This window comes from Choloepus didactylus, chromosome 7 (assembly GCF_015220235.1).
Source record: "Choloepus didactylus isolate mChoDid1 chromosome 7, mChoDid1.pri, whole genome shotgun sequence".
Classification (NCBI taxonomy): Eukaryota; Metazoa; Chordata; class Mammalia; order Pilosa; family Megalonychidae; genus Choloepus; species Choloepus didactylus.
In genome coordinates, this window is record NC_051313.1 from 71369229 (window position 1) to 71388203 (window position 18975).

The 18975-nt window shown below is 36.2% G+C and overlaps 1 protein-coding gene across 1 annotated transcript; it reads right to left on the reverse strand.

Annotated features, from left to right (window-relative positions):
* Nucleotides 1–433: 433 nt before the first annotated feature.
* Nucleotides 434–5632, reverse strand: LOC119540606 (homeobox protein MSX-2-like). Its single transcript, XM_037844656.1, has 2 exons — nt 5570–5632; nt 434–826 (listed from the first exon to the last, which is right to left on the reverse strand). The coding sequence occupies exons 1-2, from the start codon at nt 5630–5632 to the stop codon at nt 434–436; spliced, it is 456 nt and encodes a 151-aa protein (XP_037700584.1).
* Between the last annotated feature and the right edge of the window lie 13343 nt (nt 5633–18975).

Here is an 18975-nt window from a genome sequence, read left to right on the forward strand (position 1 = left end):
GTAAAACTTCAGCAATGTGGAGAGAGGGGAAAAAACTAGGCCAAGTATGACCGTATTGAATGCGCTTTTTTACGCATATAAAAATGCAAAAATGGGATGTGTCCCTTTCCCTCTGAGGAATCTATCCATATCTACTTTCTATGCACATTGTGTCTAATTCTAATATTTGCTTTCTGTAAGCAAATCAACCAAACCAAATGAAATCACCAAATTTGTAGACACATTTTTAGCAAATAACTTGTCTTCCCCTACCAAGAAAAATAAAGAACAAATTCAAACTATGTCGTGTGTCCCTGATGGCCTAGGCTGCTTAGGATGGTGCAAAAGCAAGGTTTGCAGAAGGAGGAGTACTGGGCTGGTACTGCCTTCTTGGAGAGGGAAAGGGAACCGTTTATAAAAACATCCATCATGGAGTCTATTGATCTGCTCTTCCTTAGGATAAGTGGTACATGCCATATCCAACCGGCGTCGCGTAGAGTCCGAAGGGCGGAATGGGGAGCACAGGTCTATGGAAGGGGTAGGAGGCTCCGTAGATGGATGCTGCTTGCAGGGGCGAGTTGATGGGGAAAGGGAAACTGAAGCCGGAGGGCAGCATAGGTTTTGCAGCCATTTTCAGCTTTTCCAATTCGGCCTCCTGTAGTCTCTTAGCCTTCGCCCTTCGGTTCTGGAACCAGATTTTGACCTGGGTCTCAGTGAGGTTCAGAGAGCTAGAGAACTCAGCACGCTCAGCAATGGACAGGTACTGTTTCTGGCGGAACTTGCGCTCCAAAGCCAGGAGCTGGGAAGTGGTGAAGTAGTATATTCTGCTATTATTAGCTGGGATGATCTATATATGTCAATAGATCCTGTTGGTTGAATGTTATATTTCATTGTTTTTTTATCCTCATTGATTTTCTATCTAGTCATTCTACCAATAAATGAGAGGGGGTGTTGAAGACCCCAACTAAAATTGTGTATTTATCTATTTCTCCTTATAGATTTATCAGTCTTTTCTTCATGTATTTTGAGGCTGTGTAGTTTTGCATTTACATATTTAGAATCATTATGTCTTTCTGGTGGGTTGATCCGTTTACTTTTATGTAATATCCCTCCTTGTCTGTAGTAAATTTTTTTATCCAGAAGTCTATTTTATCAGATATCATTACAGCCACTCATGCTTTTCTTTAATTGCATGGTAATTTTTATTGTTTGCATGGTATATCTTTTTCCATCCTTTAACTTTCAACATACCTATGCCATTGTGTTAGAAGTGAGCTTAGTGTAAGCAACATGCAGTTGGGTCATATTATTTTTCTATTCTGCCAATGTGTCTCAAAATTGGAGTATTTAAACTATTTACATTTAATATAATTATCTGTAAGTTAGGGCTTAAATCTTTTTTTTTATTATTTGTTTTCTATTTTTATCTTTAGGTTCTCATTCCTCTGTTTTTCTTTTCTTGCCTTACTTGAACATTTTTTTTTTATTCTATCTTGATTTATACATAATGTTTTTGAGTGTATCTCTTTGGATGATTTTTGTAATGATTGCTCCGGATATGACAATATACATATTTGATTTAACAATTGTCTACTTGTATCACCATTTTACTCTGTCAAGTGAGGTCTGGAAACCTCACTTCCTTTTAGTTCCCTTTACCTTCTTCCCTGCTTTTAAATATCATGTTCTTGAATATCAGATGATGTTATAATTTTTGTTGCAATCATTGAATATAATTTATAAAACTCATGAGGAGATGGATAGTCTATTGTATCCACTCATATTTCTGCTATTTTATACCTTCTTCCCTCCTGACATTTCAAGGAAGCTAGGTCTGCCTAAAGAAATGGAAGAGGTCTCAGTCTAGGTCACTAGGCATCTCCTGATGTGAGAGTGGTGTAGTGGGATCATCCCTGGAAAACGGCCAGCTACCCTTTTGTTTCTGGGCATGGGAGGAGAGTCTTTGAATTTCAGGGACAAAGAGCCTGCCTGGACTAGGAGGTTTGTGTGGCTGGGTCCATTTTCCCACTTCTACCTATCTGCCTTGGTTGCTTTGGTGGGGGTAGGGAGTGTTGGCTTGAAGGGACAAGGAGGCCTCTTAAACCAGGCTACTTGCTGTGGCTGGGTCTTTCTTGACAGTTCTGTCTGCACATCTCAGTGTCTCTCAGTGGAAAACAGAAGTATCCAGCATGGCAAGGAAGGGGAGTGCTTCTCCTAACTGCTTACGTATGGCAAAGCTCCCAATTTATCACCCTTCCTAGGGGTGTTGAACTCACCCAACATTCTAAGAGAAGTTTGTGCTCAATCTGACAGAGGAATGAGCCTCATTGGGCTACCTTCTACTGTTAGTCTGGGGGTTTAGAAATATAGGCAGGGGTTTCTGTGCTGTTTCTCTTGTCCTAATATTCCAAACCAGCTTGCTGTGTTCTTACCAACTTTTAGAGTTCTCCTTTGATTGTCTCTCTCTTTCCTTTACTAACAGCTTCTGAGATATAATTCACATATCATAGAATTCACCCAAAGTGTATAACTCAATGGCGTTTACTATATTCACATAATTGTGCATTCATCACCACAATCAATTTTATAATATTTTCATTACCCCAAAAAGAAACCCCACATCTTTTATCCATCACCCCCAATTCCCCCATACTCCCAAGCCTAGGCAAGCACTAGTCTACTTTCTGGCTCTATAGGCTTGCCTATTCTGGACATTTCATGTAAATCATATAATATGTGCTCCATAGGGAACTTTTAGTGGCCTTATGTGACTGGCGTGTTTCACTTGTTTTCAAGGTTTGTCCATGTTGTAGAATATATCGGTACTTTGTTTCATTTTATTGCCAAGTAATATTCCATTGTATGGATATATGACATTTTATTTATCCATTCATCCATTTAGGTTGCTTCCATATTTTGGCTATTATGAATAATTTTGTTATGAGCATTATCGTTCCCTTTTCTGTGCTGTTAATTGTTATACATACTGCATCCATATATGATACAAACACAACAATGCATTATTATAAATATTACTTTATATTATTTCATCTCTATTAAAGAAACCATAGAAATAAATAAGAGTAAAGATATACTAATAGAATGTGTTGTCATTATCATCTTATTTACCATTTCCAGTTCTCTTCATTTGTCCATGTGGATTCAAATTACCATCTGATGTTATTACCTCAATCCAGTAAAACTCTGCTCACACCTACCTCCTTTTGCTGTTATCTTTAAATATACTATATTTCTGTATGTTATAGACACAACAATGCAATTATATACACATTGCTTTAAACAATTGCCTTTTAAATCACATAAGAAAAGAAGAAAAATATGCATTATATTTTATAATTATATTCACCAGTGCTCTTTGTTTTTTCAAGCAATTTTGAATTTCCACACTTTCAGCCTGAAGAACTTCCTGTCATATTTCTTATACTGTGGGTCTGCCAGCAACAAATTCTGTCTCAAGATTTTTAATATGGAGGTGCCCTTATTTTGCCTTCATTTTGGAAAGATATTTTTGTTAGATATAAACTTCTTGGTTGACAGGTTTTTTTCCTTCGGCATTTTGAATATCTCATCCCACTGTTTTCTGAGCTCCATTGTTTTGGATGAGAAGTCAGTTATTAATCTTATTGGGTTCCCATGTACATGATGGGTTTTTTTTTATCTTGCTGCTTTCAAGATTTTATCTTTGTCTCTGTTCTTCAACATTTTTACTTTGATGTGTCTGAGTGTGAATCTCTTAGCATTATCCTACTTTGAGTTCTTTGAGATTCTTGGATGTATGTATTAGGGTTTTTCAGAAATATCAGGAAATTTCAGCCATTATTTTTTTGATTACTTTTTTTTTTTGCCCTCTTTTCTTTCTCAGCTCCTTCTGGTACTTCCATTATACATATGTTGATTTGCTTAAAGGGACCCCACTTTTTTTTTTTTTTATTAAATTCAGTTTTATTGAAATACATTCACACACCATACAATCATCCATGATATACAATCCACTGTCCACAGTATGATAACATAGTTATGCGTTCATCACCACAATCTATCTCTGAACATTTTCCTTACATCAGAAAGAACCAGAACAAGAATAAAAAATAAAAGTGAAAAAAGAACACCCAAATCATCCCTCCATCCCACCCCATTTGTCCTTAAGTTTTTATCCCCATTTTTCTACTCATCCATACACTAGATAAAGGGGGTGTGATCCACAAGATCTTCACAATCACACTGTCACCCCTTGTAATCTACATTATTATATAATTGTCTTCAGGAGTCCAGACTGCTGGGTTGGAGTTTGGTAGTTTCAGGTATTTACTTCTAGCTATTCTAATACATTAAAGCCTAAGAGGTGTTGTCTATACAGTGCATAAGAATGTCCACCAGAGTCACCTCTCGACTCCATTTGAAATCTCTCAGCCACTGAAACTATTTCATCTCATTTTGCATCCCCCTTTTGGTCAGGTCCACAGTCATCCCCAGGAGTCATATTCTGCATTGCCAGGGAGATTTACACCCCTGGGAGTTGACCCCACATTTTTTAATGAGGCTTTGTTCATTTATCTCCATTTTATTTTCTTCAGATTACATAATCTCTATCAATTTATATTTAAATTTGCCATGAATATTTCTTTTGCCAGCTTAAATCTACTGTTGAACCCTCCTATTTAATTTTTTATTTCAATTATTATACTTTTGAACTCCAGAATTTCCATTTGATTCCTTTTATAATTTCTGTGGCTTTATTGATATTCTCCATGTGATGAGACATTTTCTTCATACCTTCCTTAACTTCTTTAAACATGGTTTATTTTAGTTCTTTAACATATTTGTAACAGCTAGTTTGAATTCTTTATCTGATAATCTGACATCTGGTCCCTATCACAGGCAGTTTCTGTTGCCTATTTTCCCCTGCATATGGCTCACATATTCCTGTTTCTTTGCATTCCTCCCAATTTTTTAATAAAAACTGGACATTTTAGGAAATATATTATAGCAAGTCTGGTTACTTAACTAATCCCCTTCCTCTGGGGATTCTTTTTTGTCCATTGCTTGTTTATTTGTTTTGTGACTTGGCTGGGTTATTTTGTGAAGTCTATTTTCCTGCAATGTGAAGCTTTTTCACTGCTTTTCAGAGGGTACAGTCTGGGGCACATTGATAGTCATTCTTGGATGACAGTGGTTTGAGCAGAGCTCTCTTTGTCTCCTTCCCTGATCTCTCTTTCTTCATTTGGTATTACACTCACCTAACATTAGGGTCCTCTAATGATAGTCTGATTGGCTGATTGCACTATTGATTTTGTCAATGCCCTGGTGAATAAACTGCCAACTGTCTGATACAATTAAATTCAAGAAGGAAGAGATTTTTAGGCTAGTCTTTTGGGTCTTTATCTGACCTTAAGAAGGTTCTTCTTAGTTGTTTCTTTCCCTGGTTCTCTCTGGTGAACTAGCTGGCCTATGGTTTAACTTTTTGTTCCTAATCAGGAGGAGCTTTTGTTTTCAGGTGTGCCCTTAGGCTTAAACTTTCCCACTCTATTTCACATAAAAGCAGTCTCTTTGTTCTAGAATCAGAGCTCACCTTTCTCATTGTCTGACTCCCCTTGAGAAAATTCTCTGAGCTACTACTCTGGGTGCTAGGCATGGTGGTAGCCTCTGTTATTCTCAGCTTGCCCCTCCTGCTGTGGAATAGCTGCCCTATGAGTGAGATGGGGCAAAGGCTATTGAATCTCAGTATTTCCAACCTGATGCACTTGGAGTAGAACCTCTATTTTATAGGTAGGAGCTGGGTTGAAGAAGAGAGCCCTCAACCTGTTGGCCACACTCACTAGGAATTTAGCCTCTTGTAGTTGAAGGATGTGGTAGCTTGAAGCTGTATGTAACCCAGAAAAACATGTTATTAAGTTTAGCTCATTGTATTGAGTATGAACCCTTTGTAAGTAGGAACTTTTGATGAGGTTTCTTTAGTTAAGGTGGGCCCAGTCTAATCAGGATGGGTCTTATTACTATTACTGGAGCCCTTTATAAGTGGAATGAAATTCAGACAGAGCAAAAAAAAAAAAAAAAGACATAGAAGCAAGAAGCTGAAATTCAGTAGAACCCGGAAGAGAGAGACCAGGAGAAACCACCATGTGCCTTGCCTTGTGACAAGCTAAGGACCAGGGATCATCAGCAGTCAGCCTCAGAATGCCACAGGCTTCAGGAAGAAAGCACTGCCTTGAAGACTTCTTGATTTGAACTTTCTTTTGGCCTCAAAGCTATGGATAAATAAATTACCATTATTTAACATGGCCTATTTCATAGTATTTGCTTGAGCAGCCCAGGAAACTAAACCAGAGGGGGCAAGGAATGCTGGTGGCCTGCCCCTCCTGCTAATGTGGTAACGGTTGGGGGTTCAGGTGAGAGAGAGAGCACCATCTTTTGGCCATACCCATTGAAGTAAGATTGAATTAAGTACCCCAGAAAAAACATGTACTTAATTTTAATCCATTCCTGTGTGTATGGACCTATTATAAAGAAGACCTTTGGAAGATGTATTTTTAGTTAAGGTGTGGTCAACTGAATTAGGATGGGACTTTTGAAGAGAAAGCCACGTGGTGGAGCAAAAGCTGGAAGTTAAAGGAACTTGGAAGAGAAAGGAGAGGATATCACCATGTGCATTGCCATATGATAGAGAAACCAAGGACCCAAGGATCACCGGCAGCCGGTCTCAGAACACCACCATCTTTGGGCGGAAAGCATTACCTTGAAACACCTCAATTTTGGACTTCTCCTCACCTCAAAACCATGTTCCAATAATTTACTGTTTTTAAGCCAACCCATTGTATTGTATTTATTTTAGTAGCAGGGCAACTAAGACACCCACCCAGTATGGAGTTTCAGCCAAACTTGGCTGGGTTGGGCTGGGGGGGTGGGACATGAAGGATCGGGTTGGAGCTAAAATGCCACAGTCTCTCACTGTTTTGAGGTTTAGTAGACTCTCTTGAATAAATGTTTCTTTATTTGCTGTATCCCCTTAAGACAATTTCCAGAGACTTTAAATATTATTATTTTATTTATTTATTTACTTATCTATTTTCGTCAAATTTGCTTTTTTTCTGGGGAGTACGACCATGGAATTCCTTACTCTGTCATACCAGAAGTGGAACTGTGGCTGCCTCCTGAGCCATTTCTGGGGTCTGTGGTTGTGCTGAGTAGGAAGGAACAAGGAGAATGGGGTCTGTGCCAACTTGTCTGGAATAGACATCTTGTCTTGACCAGAAGTACAAGTTTTATCTTTTAATATTACTTCTCTCACATACCACATAATGTTCAACAGCAAATTCTGTTGGTTTCACCATCAAAATATTTCCAGAATGAGACCATTTCTCTCCTCCTCCAAAACTATCACCCCAGCCCAGACTTCATCATCTCTCACCTGGGTTATGGCAGCAATCCTGACTGGTTTCCTTGCACACTTTTTCTCCACACAGCATTTAGAATAATTTTGAGAAAATGTAAGTCAGATCATGCTATGCTTCTGCTCAAAATCCTCCAGTAGTTTTCCATATACCTCACAGAGTAAAGGCAAAATATTTGCCATGACCAAGAAGCAGTTAAATGTAAAATTTTTCTTCTAAACTGGGCACTTTACAAAAGACAAAGAAGAACTAGTGATCATTTCACTGGAACAATATGTATAAACTGAGGCTGTCACAGGTAAAGCAGATGTATAGTGACCCTACTTCAAAGGCCTTTCCTGAGCTGGCTCTGTTACTTCTCTCCCTCATTCCCTATTGTTCATCCCTCTTCACTCTGTTTTTCTGCCCATAATTCCTATCAACTCCTTCCTGGCATTATTTTTTTCTCTTAGGACAAAAAAACAAAAATATGTAAACTATATTATAAACTATATATACATATTTAGGCATTGCATTTTTTTAATAGTGTGAGTCTGCCCACTAGAATATAAGTTCTACAAGATTCAGGAATTTATTTTGTTTCTTCTCCCAAAATCTCTACTCCTGGCATCTGGAAAATTGCCTGGTGCATAGGATGTGTTCAAAAATGGTTTGCTGAATGAATAAATGAATTGAATGATTTTGATGTTCTCTTCCACTATCACATTTCTAACTTTTAATTTCACTTGTCCAGACATTCACTTTCACTATCAAATTTTTGACATTTAATTTCACTTGTCTAAAATTATAGTTTTCTTCCTTTTAATATTATTTAATTTAACTTTACTACTTAAATTTTTTCTTAATTTAAAATGTAAAGTTATTTTATTTCAATATCATTTTATGTTAACTTTGTTTTATCTTTTTTATACAAAGGGTTAAATTTCCTTGTTTTCTTTTTTCTTTAACTTAGAATATGTTTCATAATAGTTATCAAGCATTATGATCTCTAGGAAGCTAACATGAAAATAACTTATGACAATTTAGAAAATGGAGACTGTCCTTCTCCCAGCTGTTCCTAGAGAAACTTCTCCAACTCCTTCTAATGGATCTCCCTATCCAAAGCATTACCCTTGCTAATGCATCTATAACTTACTGTAAGAAGATGGCGAAACTTATTACTCAGATGGTATTACTTCATGAATTATACTGATTCAGGAATCGTGTGTGTATTTTTGTTTACACATACATACCTCTATACATATACATATATATTCATAGTTGACTTGAGAATCACTGGCTTAGGTCAGTGTTCTGGCAAACAGATGCTTGATGAATATTTTAATGCTGGAAGTTTAATTGGGAGTACTTGTCCCTAATATGTCCAGTTCAAATATAGCTTCTTAAACATAAAAATTAAAAATAAAATATGCAAAACAATAATGATCAAATACAAATTTTTTGGCCTAACTTTATCATTAGACTTATTATCTCATGATGTTTCACTGCACGTTTTTACAACTTCTCTAACCATTTAATTACTTTTAAATGTTGCACTGTGAAAATTTTCATGGGTGACAGAAAAATATTTTAGAAAAGTGTTATATGTTGTGGCTTGTCTTCAATATTTCAGCTCAGAAAGAAGACACTGTCAATATTCTTAAGTTATATTCTTAAGTTCCCCTTTTCTATAGAACCACCTCAACTGCAAGGCTTCAGAAACTAAAGCAGTTTCAATAAAGGCTATGGTCAGTTCCATGGGGAGCTCTGGATCTGGCATGACTCTTTTGATCCTTTCCCATTGAAGCAAAGGGGGCTGAGTCCTGGCCTGCTGTTCCAGTTTGCTAATGTTGCCCATATGCAAAATACCAGAAATGGATTGGCGTTTATAAAGGGGGTTTATTTGGTTACAACGTTATAGTCTTATGGACATTAAATGTCCAAGGTAAGGCATCAACAATTGGGCACCTTCACTGGAGAAAGGCCATTGGCATCTGGAAAACCCCTGTTAGCTGGGAAAGCACATGGCTGGCATCTGCTTGCTCCCAGGTTGTGTTTCAAAATGGCATTTTCCAAAATGTCAGCTTTCAGTGGCTGTCTTCAAAATGTCTATTTCAATTGCAGCAAGGGCATTCTGTCTGTGTTCTTATATAGTGCTCTAGTAAACTAATCAAGGCCCATGCTGAATGGGTGGGGCCACACCTCCATGGAAATTATCTAATCAGAGTTATCACCCACAGTTGGGTGGGTCACATCTCCATGGAAACAACTTAATCCAAAGGTTCCAACCTAATCAGCATTGATATGTCTGCCTCCACAAGATTGCATCAAAGAACATGGCTTTTCCTGGGGGACATAATATAGCCAAACCAACACAACTGCCCTGAGTACAAGTGTAACCTTGGCTGAAGCAGCTACCTCTGGCAGATGGCATGGATGAGACCGACTCAGCTGTGATGTGTTAACTGGCAACACTCCCAGTAGCTGGAGGAAGGAGTGTCTTTTCCCTGAAGGGAAGGGTGTGGGTGGTCCACCTTGTTATAAATTACAGTCACCAATAAATCCAATTTGAAGGTTGGAGAGAATCAAACCAATGATACAACCTTAGATCCCAACTATTAAGAGGAGGGCAGATAATAGAGTTCTATGATGGATCCAGGAACACCATGCATAGATTGATGTATTTGATGCAGGCAAAGATTTGCCAAAAGAAAAGGAGTGCTAAGAACTCTTTGTCCACGTCACACATTTTCTAGGGAGTAAAAATGTGTGGTGTTCTTACAGTAGCCATTGCACATACCTACTATACACCCAGTTCCAAAATAGCTTCTGGAATATAAAAAGTGTAAATAAATACTAAACAATGATAAAAATCAAATCAACTTTGACTACTTTTCCCAAGTCCATTCATCACCAGAAACTCATTCCTGGTTTTTACTGCATGTCTAGTTTCCTGTGCATCTTGCCTAACTGCCTAATTAATTTTACACCTTGAGATGTGCTACTTTGCATGGATGATAGAAAAAAATGTTTATTAAAAATATTTGTAATATGTACATCTCAGGTCAGTCATGAGTATTTCATTCCTGAATGGATGCTTCACCAATATTCTTTTTTTATTGTGGTAAACTACATATAGTATAAAATTCACCATTTTAACTAATTGAAAGTGTACAATTCAGTGGCGTGGAGTACATTCACAATGTTGTGCAACCATTACCCCAAACAGAAGCCCTATACCCACTGGGCACTTACTTTCCATATCCCCTCCCCCAGTTCCTGGCAACCACTGATCTACTTTCTGCCTCTAGGGATTTGCCTATTCCGGACATTTCATATAGATGGAATCATACAATATGTGGCATTCTGTGACTGGCTTCTTTCAATTAGCACAATGTTATTGAGGTTCATCCATGTTGTAGCATATATTAATACTTCACTCATTTTTATCTGAGTTTTTAATATACAGTATAAATTTTTTTATTACAGAAGTTAGAGGTTTACAGAAAAATCATGCAGAATCTATGGAGTTCCTGTATTACCTCCTCCCCATTATTAACACTTTGCATATGTGTGGTATCTTTCGTTATAACTGATGAAAGAATATTATTATAATTGTACTATTGACTATAGTCCATAGCTCACACTAGGATTTGCTGTTTGTATTGTACAGTCCTATAGTTTTTTTAAAAAAATTTTTATTCTAGTAACATGTATACAACATAAAATTTCCCCTGTAACCACATTCGGTTATGTAATTCAGTGGTGTCATTACATTCACAATGTTGTGTTACCATCATCACCCTCTCTGCCAGTTTGGATGTATTATGTTCCTCAAAATGCCATTACCTTTGATGCAATCTTGTGTGGGCAGATGTATTAATGTTGATTAGATTGTAATTCTTTGAGTGTTTCTGTGGAGATGTGCCCCACCCAACTGTGGATGATAATTCTGGTTGGATGGTTTCCGTGGAGGTGTGGCCCCACCCATTCGGTGTGGGCCTTGATTGCCACAGCCAAGAGGGACACTTTGAAGAATGCATGGAAGCTGAGAGAGTAGCTGCAGATGAGAAACAGGTTGAAGATGGCCGTTGAAAGCAGACTCTTGCTCTGGAGAAGCTAAGAGAGGACGCCCCAAGAGCAACTGAGAGTGACATTTTGAAGAGGAGCTGTGGCCTAGAGAGGAGCATCCTGGGAGAAAGCCATTTTGAAGCCAGAACTTGGACAGACACCAGCCACGTGCCTTCCCAGCTAACCGAGGTTTTCTGGACGCCATTGAACATCCTCCAGTGAAGGTACCCGATTGTTGATGTGTTACCTTGGACACTTTATGGCCTTAAGACTGTAACTGTAACCAAATAACCCCCCTTTATAAAAGCCAGTCCATTTCTGGTGTTTTGCATCCCTGCAGCATTAGCAAACTAGAACACCATCCATTACCAAAATTTTTCCATCACCCCAAACAGAAGTTCTGTACTAATTAAGCATTGACTCCCACATTCCATACCCCATCCTGCCCCTGATAGTCTACATTCTAATTTTGACTCTAGGAATTTGCTTATTCAAGAATAATTCATAGAATAATGAATTCAAATTCATTAGAATTAGAATATTCATGTGATTGTTCCATATTCTTAAATTGTGCAGTTTGTGTATTTTCTGTTGAATTTATCTCATATGAAAGTGTTCATGGGCATGAATACTGACTTAGCCAATTGAAGAGGTTAGAACAGGCTAATAGCATCATCTTTGAAAACCATTCAAGTTGCCCTAAAGACATTTTCTGTGAAATGAGAATGCAATACGCTTGAATCATCAGAGTTGAGTTTTGAAACAGTAATGTAGGATTATTGGTTATGAAATAGATGAGCACCATTGAGTTCTTTATTTTAATCCAAAAAAGAAAAAAGGGAGAAAATAACTTTTACGTCTCCATGATACATGGCTCTATATATGAGCACATATATTTTGTTCATCTTTATTGTGTACTTCCTGCAACATTGTTTATGGTGGAGCGAGACTTAGAAAGAATTATAATACTCTGTTTCTAAAGACTGAAAAATCCTTCCATGTTAAAGGAAATCAAAGAAACTGAAAACTAAACTCAATATGTGATCCTGTTCTGAATCCAGGCTCAGAAACATAATTGCTGCAAGAATTATTATTGGGAAAATTGGTGAAATTTGAAAAAAAATTCAGATTATTATTATATCAATATTAAATTTCCTGATCTTGAACATTCCATTGTGATTGTAAAGGTGAATGTTTTCCTTCTTAGAAAATAGGAACTAAAGCAGTGAAGGGCAACAGGGCAGGACTTATGCAATTTCCCTCAACTGACTCAAAAAATAAAATGATAATAATAACTATATAATTTTGTCTGTATATATAATAATTATCTTTATATAAAGAAAGAGAGAGCAACAGAGGGATTGATATAACAAATGTGACAAAATGTTAATTCATGAATCTGGGTGTTTTTTGTCCTAGTCTTGCAAATTTTCTGTGAGTTTGAAATTACTTCAAAATTAAAAGGTTAAAAAAAACTGTTTTTTATTGGTGGTGGTGTTCTGTCTTCGAGGAGCTTAAGTCTGCTTGGGTTATAAGACCTACCACAAACATGAAAAGTGTGTAAATTCAATTTTTTAAAAAGACAATGCAAGAGAACATTTCACCAAATGAGTGGTTTTCAACCTTCTACTAATGCCACGCAGCCTCAGACTATAACGAAGAGACCACACAGAACTCCTCAAGTATCTCACAGCCGGGTAGGGGAGAGAAAGACTAGGAAACGGGTTTTGTTTTGTTTTGTTTTGTTTTTGTTTTTGTTTTTTTTACTGGGGGAGACATCTACTACCGGAAGTGTCTTAGTCCTTCAATGCAAGATTAGCTCCATCAAAGGGTGATGGGAAAGTTTCAGAAGGAAGTGACGTATGTTGGGCTTTGAAGGGTGTGGCGGGCTTGAGAACGCGCGTGGATAAACCTCCCACCGCAGTGCGTGCCGTTGACGGAGGGCCCTAGAAAACTCCGAAGTCCTCCTTCTATAAACTCTGGCATCCGGGGTGATTCACCCAAGCTTCTTTTCCTCTCTCCTGTCGAACTTTTATCACCATCTGATGAATCTCCGGGCCTCACCTCACCCCTTCCTAATTTCCTTTCACTCCGGCATTTCCTTTAACAATATCCTTGCATATTTAATACCATCCTGGTGCCTGCTTCTCAGAGGATTAACACAGAGGGTGAACAGGAATTTATCAGGTCAGCAGTTGGGATTAATAATGTTTAAAGGAGGGGGCAAAGCATCTTGCCAGTGCTCAGCTGCTCCGGACACGCAGAAAAGACGTCCCTAATTGGGATCCCCCGACCCCTAGGAGCTGATATGAACAGCGTCCTGATTTAGACCTCTTGTGACTCCTAGATTACCCGAGACCCCTTCTTCTCTTGGAAGGCGCAGCTCTCTACTTGTCTGAGCCTAAGCTTTTGACAAAAAAAAAAAAAAAAAAAAAAAAAAAAAGGAACCCACATTTCCAGAACAAAGAGGTTGATTTTTTTCCCCAGGAAGATGTGGTAAGATGATAATTACATTTTCATTTCTTGGGATCTCCTACAGTAACAAACATAGAATATATCTCAATAAATTACCCTGCCACACAGGTTTGAGGGAAATTTGTTTACCTCCCAAACTCAGGCCCTTCACTTGCCATTGCTTAAAGCATGGAATCAGCCTTTTCTATAAATTCTCTAGGCAGAACCTGCTTGGTTTTATCTCTTTCTTGGATGGGAGATAAGCCTTCACAACTAGTTCCCAATACACCTTGAACAGATCTAAAGTAATTTTGAACCAGTTTCTAAGGCTATTTATTCTCCACTCTGGATTTAAAAAGGTCAGACTTAAAAAATAATTGACTTGGAAATAATGATCTTGATCAGGTTCATCTTTGACTTGCAGGTGCCTATCATTTTTTGTTCTACACTATTCTGGATCAAGAAACATTGGTATCCCACAGCTCCCAAAGGCAGTGATAATAAAGGAAGTAGAAGAGACTGATATACTCAAGATGCTTTCAGACACCTCTTAGTGAGAAGAAATTATAGGCACTATTCCTAGAAGCACCAAGGCAGTTTAACAGAGATGTGTTTTTTGTTGTTTGTTTTTGTAAATCAGGACAATTCCATTGCTCTGTGCTTCTGCAGCAAAATAATTTAGTTTGCTGTTGAAGTTTTCTTTCAGGACTTATGACAATGTTTAATTGAAATACAGGTGAAGATTCTACTATAAAATTGGTTATTACGTAACAGTTAATCTATGCTTTTTAGCAGACAGGATGGTGGTTATCCTTGGAGCCAAGGCAGCAACCAAGGGGAATGTGAAGAAGATGGGGATGAGAAACATTGGTAATGATTTGTTTATTCATCTTGGTACTGATACGTGTATGTGTTCAATTTGTGAAAAAAGCTATCAACTGTAGATGTATCGCAGTTATATTTAACTATGTTATATTTCAATATATTATTAAAATAAGAAGTATATTACTCTAAAAGACAGAAAAGCACAATGAAAACCTTAAAGAACACACCGTAATCTTATGACCCAGAAACTTTCACTTAGTATTTTTAGTATTTTTTAAAAGTTTAAGGATTTTTAATTGTTTCAAAATTGCAAAAGCAATACCAGCATGTTGTAAAAATTCAAATAAAGAAGTATATTTAGTAAAAAGTAACAGTTTCCACTTATTGTCTCCTTTCTGAATTCGATGCATCCTCTACATTTCTCTGTATCCCCAGATTTAACCACTGCTCTCATGGCTATATTTTATTTCTATATATTTGTTTTTCTTTGCATAAAAAAATACTATAAACTTAAACATGTAACATGTAAAAACATAAGTAGGATCATTTGTTCTGAGTTGCTTTTTTTTATCTTGCAGAGATGGCTATATTAGCACATAAAGCAATGCCTCATTATTTTAAACATCTACAGACTATTACACTCTATGAATGACTATCTAAAAATATATAATTTTTCTACTGATGAACATTTAGTTTGTTTCCACTATCAAAAGCAATTTAGTAAGTGTCCTTGTACTGAAAAATTTGTGCAAGTGTATACTTTATAAGTTGTAAATTTGATATATACATATATATGCACACATACATAGAGCAGTATATATGGTATATATACAATTTTAAAACAATATTGGAAATCTTATTATGTATAAGTCATATCATATCCTGCATCTCTCAACATTTTGTCATGGGCATTTTACAATATTATTAAATATTCTGCAAACAATATTTAACTGTTGTATAAATTTTATAGGGTTTGTAAACTTCTGTCATTTTATGGATATGATTATTTGCTACTTTATTTTCACACAATTGTAAATAAAAAAGCAAGGTATCCTTGAATGTAAATTTCTAACCACATCTTTATTTCTTTAAGAAATATTCTTAAAAATGAATTAGTCACATGATAGGATAACTTTTTAAGGCTTTTTGTATACACTGCCATATTTTTATCTCTAGAGTTAGATACATTTATATACCAAATATCTTAGTTTGACGGAGCTCCTATCACAAATGCCATACAATGGGTTGGCTTTACAATGGAAATTTATTGGCTCATGGTTTCAGAGACTCGAAGGCTTTTTCCTCTTAGGTTCAGAAGTTTCTGGTGCTGGCCTCTGGCAATCCTTATGTTTCCATGGCTTTTATGTCTGTTTCCTGTTATGTGGTAATGTCCTCTCCTTTCTTGCATCTGTGACGTCTGGGTCCTCTTTATGAAGCCCCCAGTAATCTGGATTAAGTCCCACCCTCATTCAGTTGGGCCAAACCTTAACTAAAAATAACATCTTCAAGATGTTACAATGGATTCACACTCTCAGGAATGCAGATTAAGATTAGGGCACTTAACTCACTCAATCTACCACAACTACCAGGTGTATATTATCAAGGAGGTTAAATATTTTCCATATGCCATGGACCTTTATATTTTTTATTTTGCATTTATTTATTCAGTCTTCTCTTGAGATGTATTTTTCCTAATGATTACACTTTTTGTTATATTTACAGCAATTTTTTCCTTTCCCTTATATTTAATCATATTTTTGATATCCAGAAGGTTTGGAAGAAATTATTATTTTCTTTCTTTTTGTTTGTTTATAGAGTATTATTCTAACCCAAGATCTGATACACACACAGGCACACACACATACACGCACATTTCCTTTTTATTTTTAATGACTTCATATTTTATGAAATTTATTTTTATGTAAATAATAAATTAAGGATTTGTTTTCCTCCCACAAAGTAAATAAACTTTCCAGTCTTTTGATGAGTAATCATTTTCCCTCCACTAATATGTGTTCTCACTTTTATTACATATTGAAGTATTATCTACAATGTTATTTTCTGCTCTATTTATTGCATTAATCTTATCTGGCTAAAGTTCTTCTGCCAAAACTATATTGTTTAGATTATCATGGATTATATTATACTTTAGATTATCATGGATAATATAGTGGATTATGTTATACTTGGTAGAAACGGCATAATAATTACTTTTCTTTTTAAAAATTTTTTATTTGTTCAAAATCCGTGCTCCCCTTCCTGAATTTGAATTGAATTTCATGACACCAATAAACTACTCTGGGAAAAACTGACATCTTTATATCAAGAGATATAATATTTATAGCAAGAGAAATAATATCCTTTTAAAGCATATCAGCAAAGGTGGGTATTTTTCTTTATATGGTTTAGTTTTAATCAAGACTAGTTCCAAGTTTTATATTATTACAGTTTTTGTATAAATGATCATCTTCTGTTATCTTTCCTAACTAGTTATTGCTGGTATAGGAAAGAGATTTATTTTTTATCTTACCAGTTTACTGAACACTCTCATAAGATAGAATATTTTTTCTTGACATACTTTTATACTGGCAAGTATAGTAGTTTTGTCCACAGAGTCTACTTATATAGGAGTCTGTGCATTATTTCCTCCTTTTTTTCTGTAAGCCTCTCTAGGTTTGTGTATGTGTGTGTGTGTATGTGTCTGTTTCTGTTTGTGTCTATATTATTACCATGAAATTATTTTGAGCTTTTGTATCACAGGCCTAAACATTGGTTGCTGTAGGTTGAGAATGAATGGCTTACAAAGAAGAAATGAGAAGCTTCTACTTTCTAATAAATATCTTCAGAAGCAGTGACACATATCCTAAAATCTTACATAAGACCAATGATTTATTTTTTTTCTAAGTATGTTGTGAGAACTCTCTAAGAATTTTGACTCTTTAACAATTTACAAGAAGCCTTTAATAGGCTTTTTACCAAATTTATTACCTAGGAGACTGCCTAGAATCTTCCTTCAGAAAGCTGAATGATTTCTGATTTGATCTCTTAGCTCACCCACCCCCCCTTTTTTTTAATCCAATAGAGGTCATTTGAGAATTTAAGGCACTTACTCTTTTGACACCCATTCTTATATTGTCCTTTGGGACTGAATATAAAATCCAACTTTCTTCTTTGTTAATTATATTTTTAATTGACCTTTATTTCCATTTGTTGAATAACTAATTGAGAAGGAGGAAGTCATCATGGTTTTACAAGTTGAAAACAAAGAAAAATGTCACTTTTTTTTTTTTTATACTAAAAACTAAAATGTCACAGGAATTTCTGAGAAGTCTAATTCCTACAATAGAACGCTACTGTATCAATCTCCCAGGGACTTCTCATCTCCAGGGAATGATCAGAGAGCCTTCTCAATACTTTGTCTTTATACCACACTATTTATTTTTCTTCTTTTTTATGCAATATAAGCATGAGCATTACCAAAAGCTGTGAAATGTTGGCTTTACTGGAGCCAAAAAAACCTGCTGAATCATCACATCACTCCTTGCTGCCAAGGTAGGAGCATTCTTTCTGCACTTGCATAAATCTTGTAAAATTTCAGAGGCACATTTGAAAAACTATACCAAAGTTAAATATTTTTTCTTGAGAAACTTAGAGAGTTGTGCTTCTTTAGTTTACAGTTATAATTTCGTTTCTCCCAGTTTCCTTAGGATGTTGGGACCGAGCAAAATTATAAAATTATTCTTTCCCAAACTATCTAGAGCCAAGGATCTTGTTGAAAAAATGTGTCCTGTATTTGTTTCAGCCCCAGGTTATGGTTCGCAATCATTCATGGCTCTTAAGGGTTCACATGAATCCCCAAAGAACTATAACAAACTTTTCCACTAAAATAAGGGTCAGTTCACCTCATAATTTTAAAATTGTTTTGTATTCTCTGAATCCCCTCTTATACATATAATGACAAACTATCAGTTCCCTCCTTGTGAGCCATTTCCAAACATAACTGGAAAGTTCATGCTTATCAAATGTACTATTAGATTGCTGGAAAAAAATATCGGCAGAATTTGGTTTACTCACAATTGGAAATATGTGCATTCAATATTGATTGACTGCATATCATGTTTAGGCTTTGTGTACTGAGAAATAGAAAAATAAATAAGACAAAGTCTTTACATAGTGCAGGAACATTGCATGCTGTTGCAAGATCCCTGAAGGAAAATAAGTTTTACAAAAGTGGCCCTGTGTACAGAAGCTTGCTATG

Bases quoted from the DNA above. Each gene is read 5' to 3' on its own strand.
- LOC119540606 (XM_037844656.1), bottom strand. From the start codon at position 5,632: ATGCCTAGCACCCAGAGTAGTAGCTCAGAGAATTTTCTCAAGGGGAGT. The intron at 827-5,569 runs GTGAGCTCTGAT...TGACATATATAG, and splicing joins GGAGTCAGACAATGAGAAAG to ATCATCCCAGCTAATAATAG.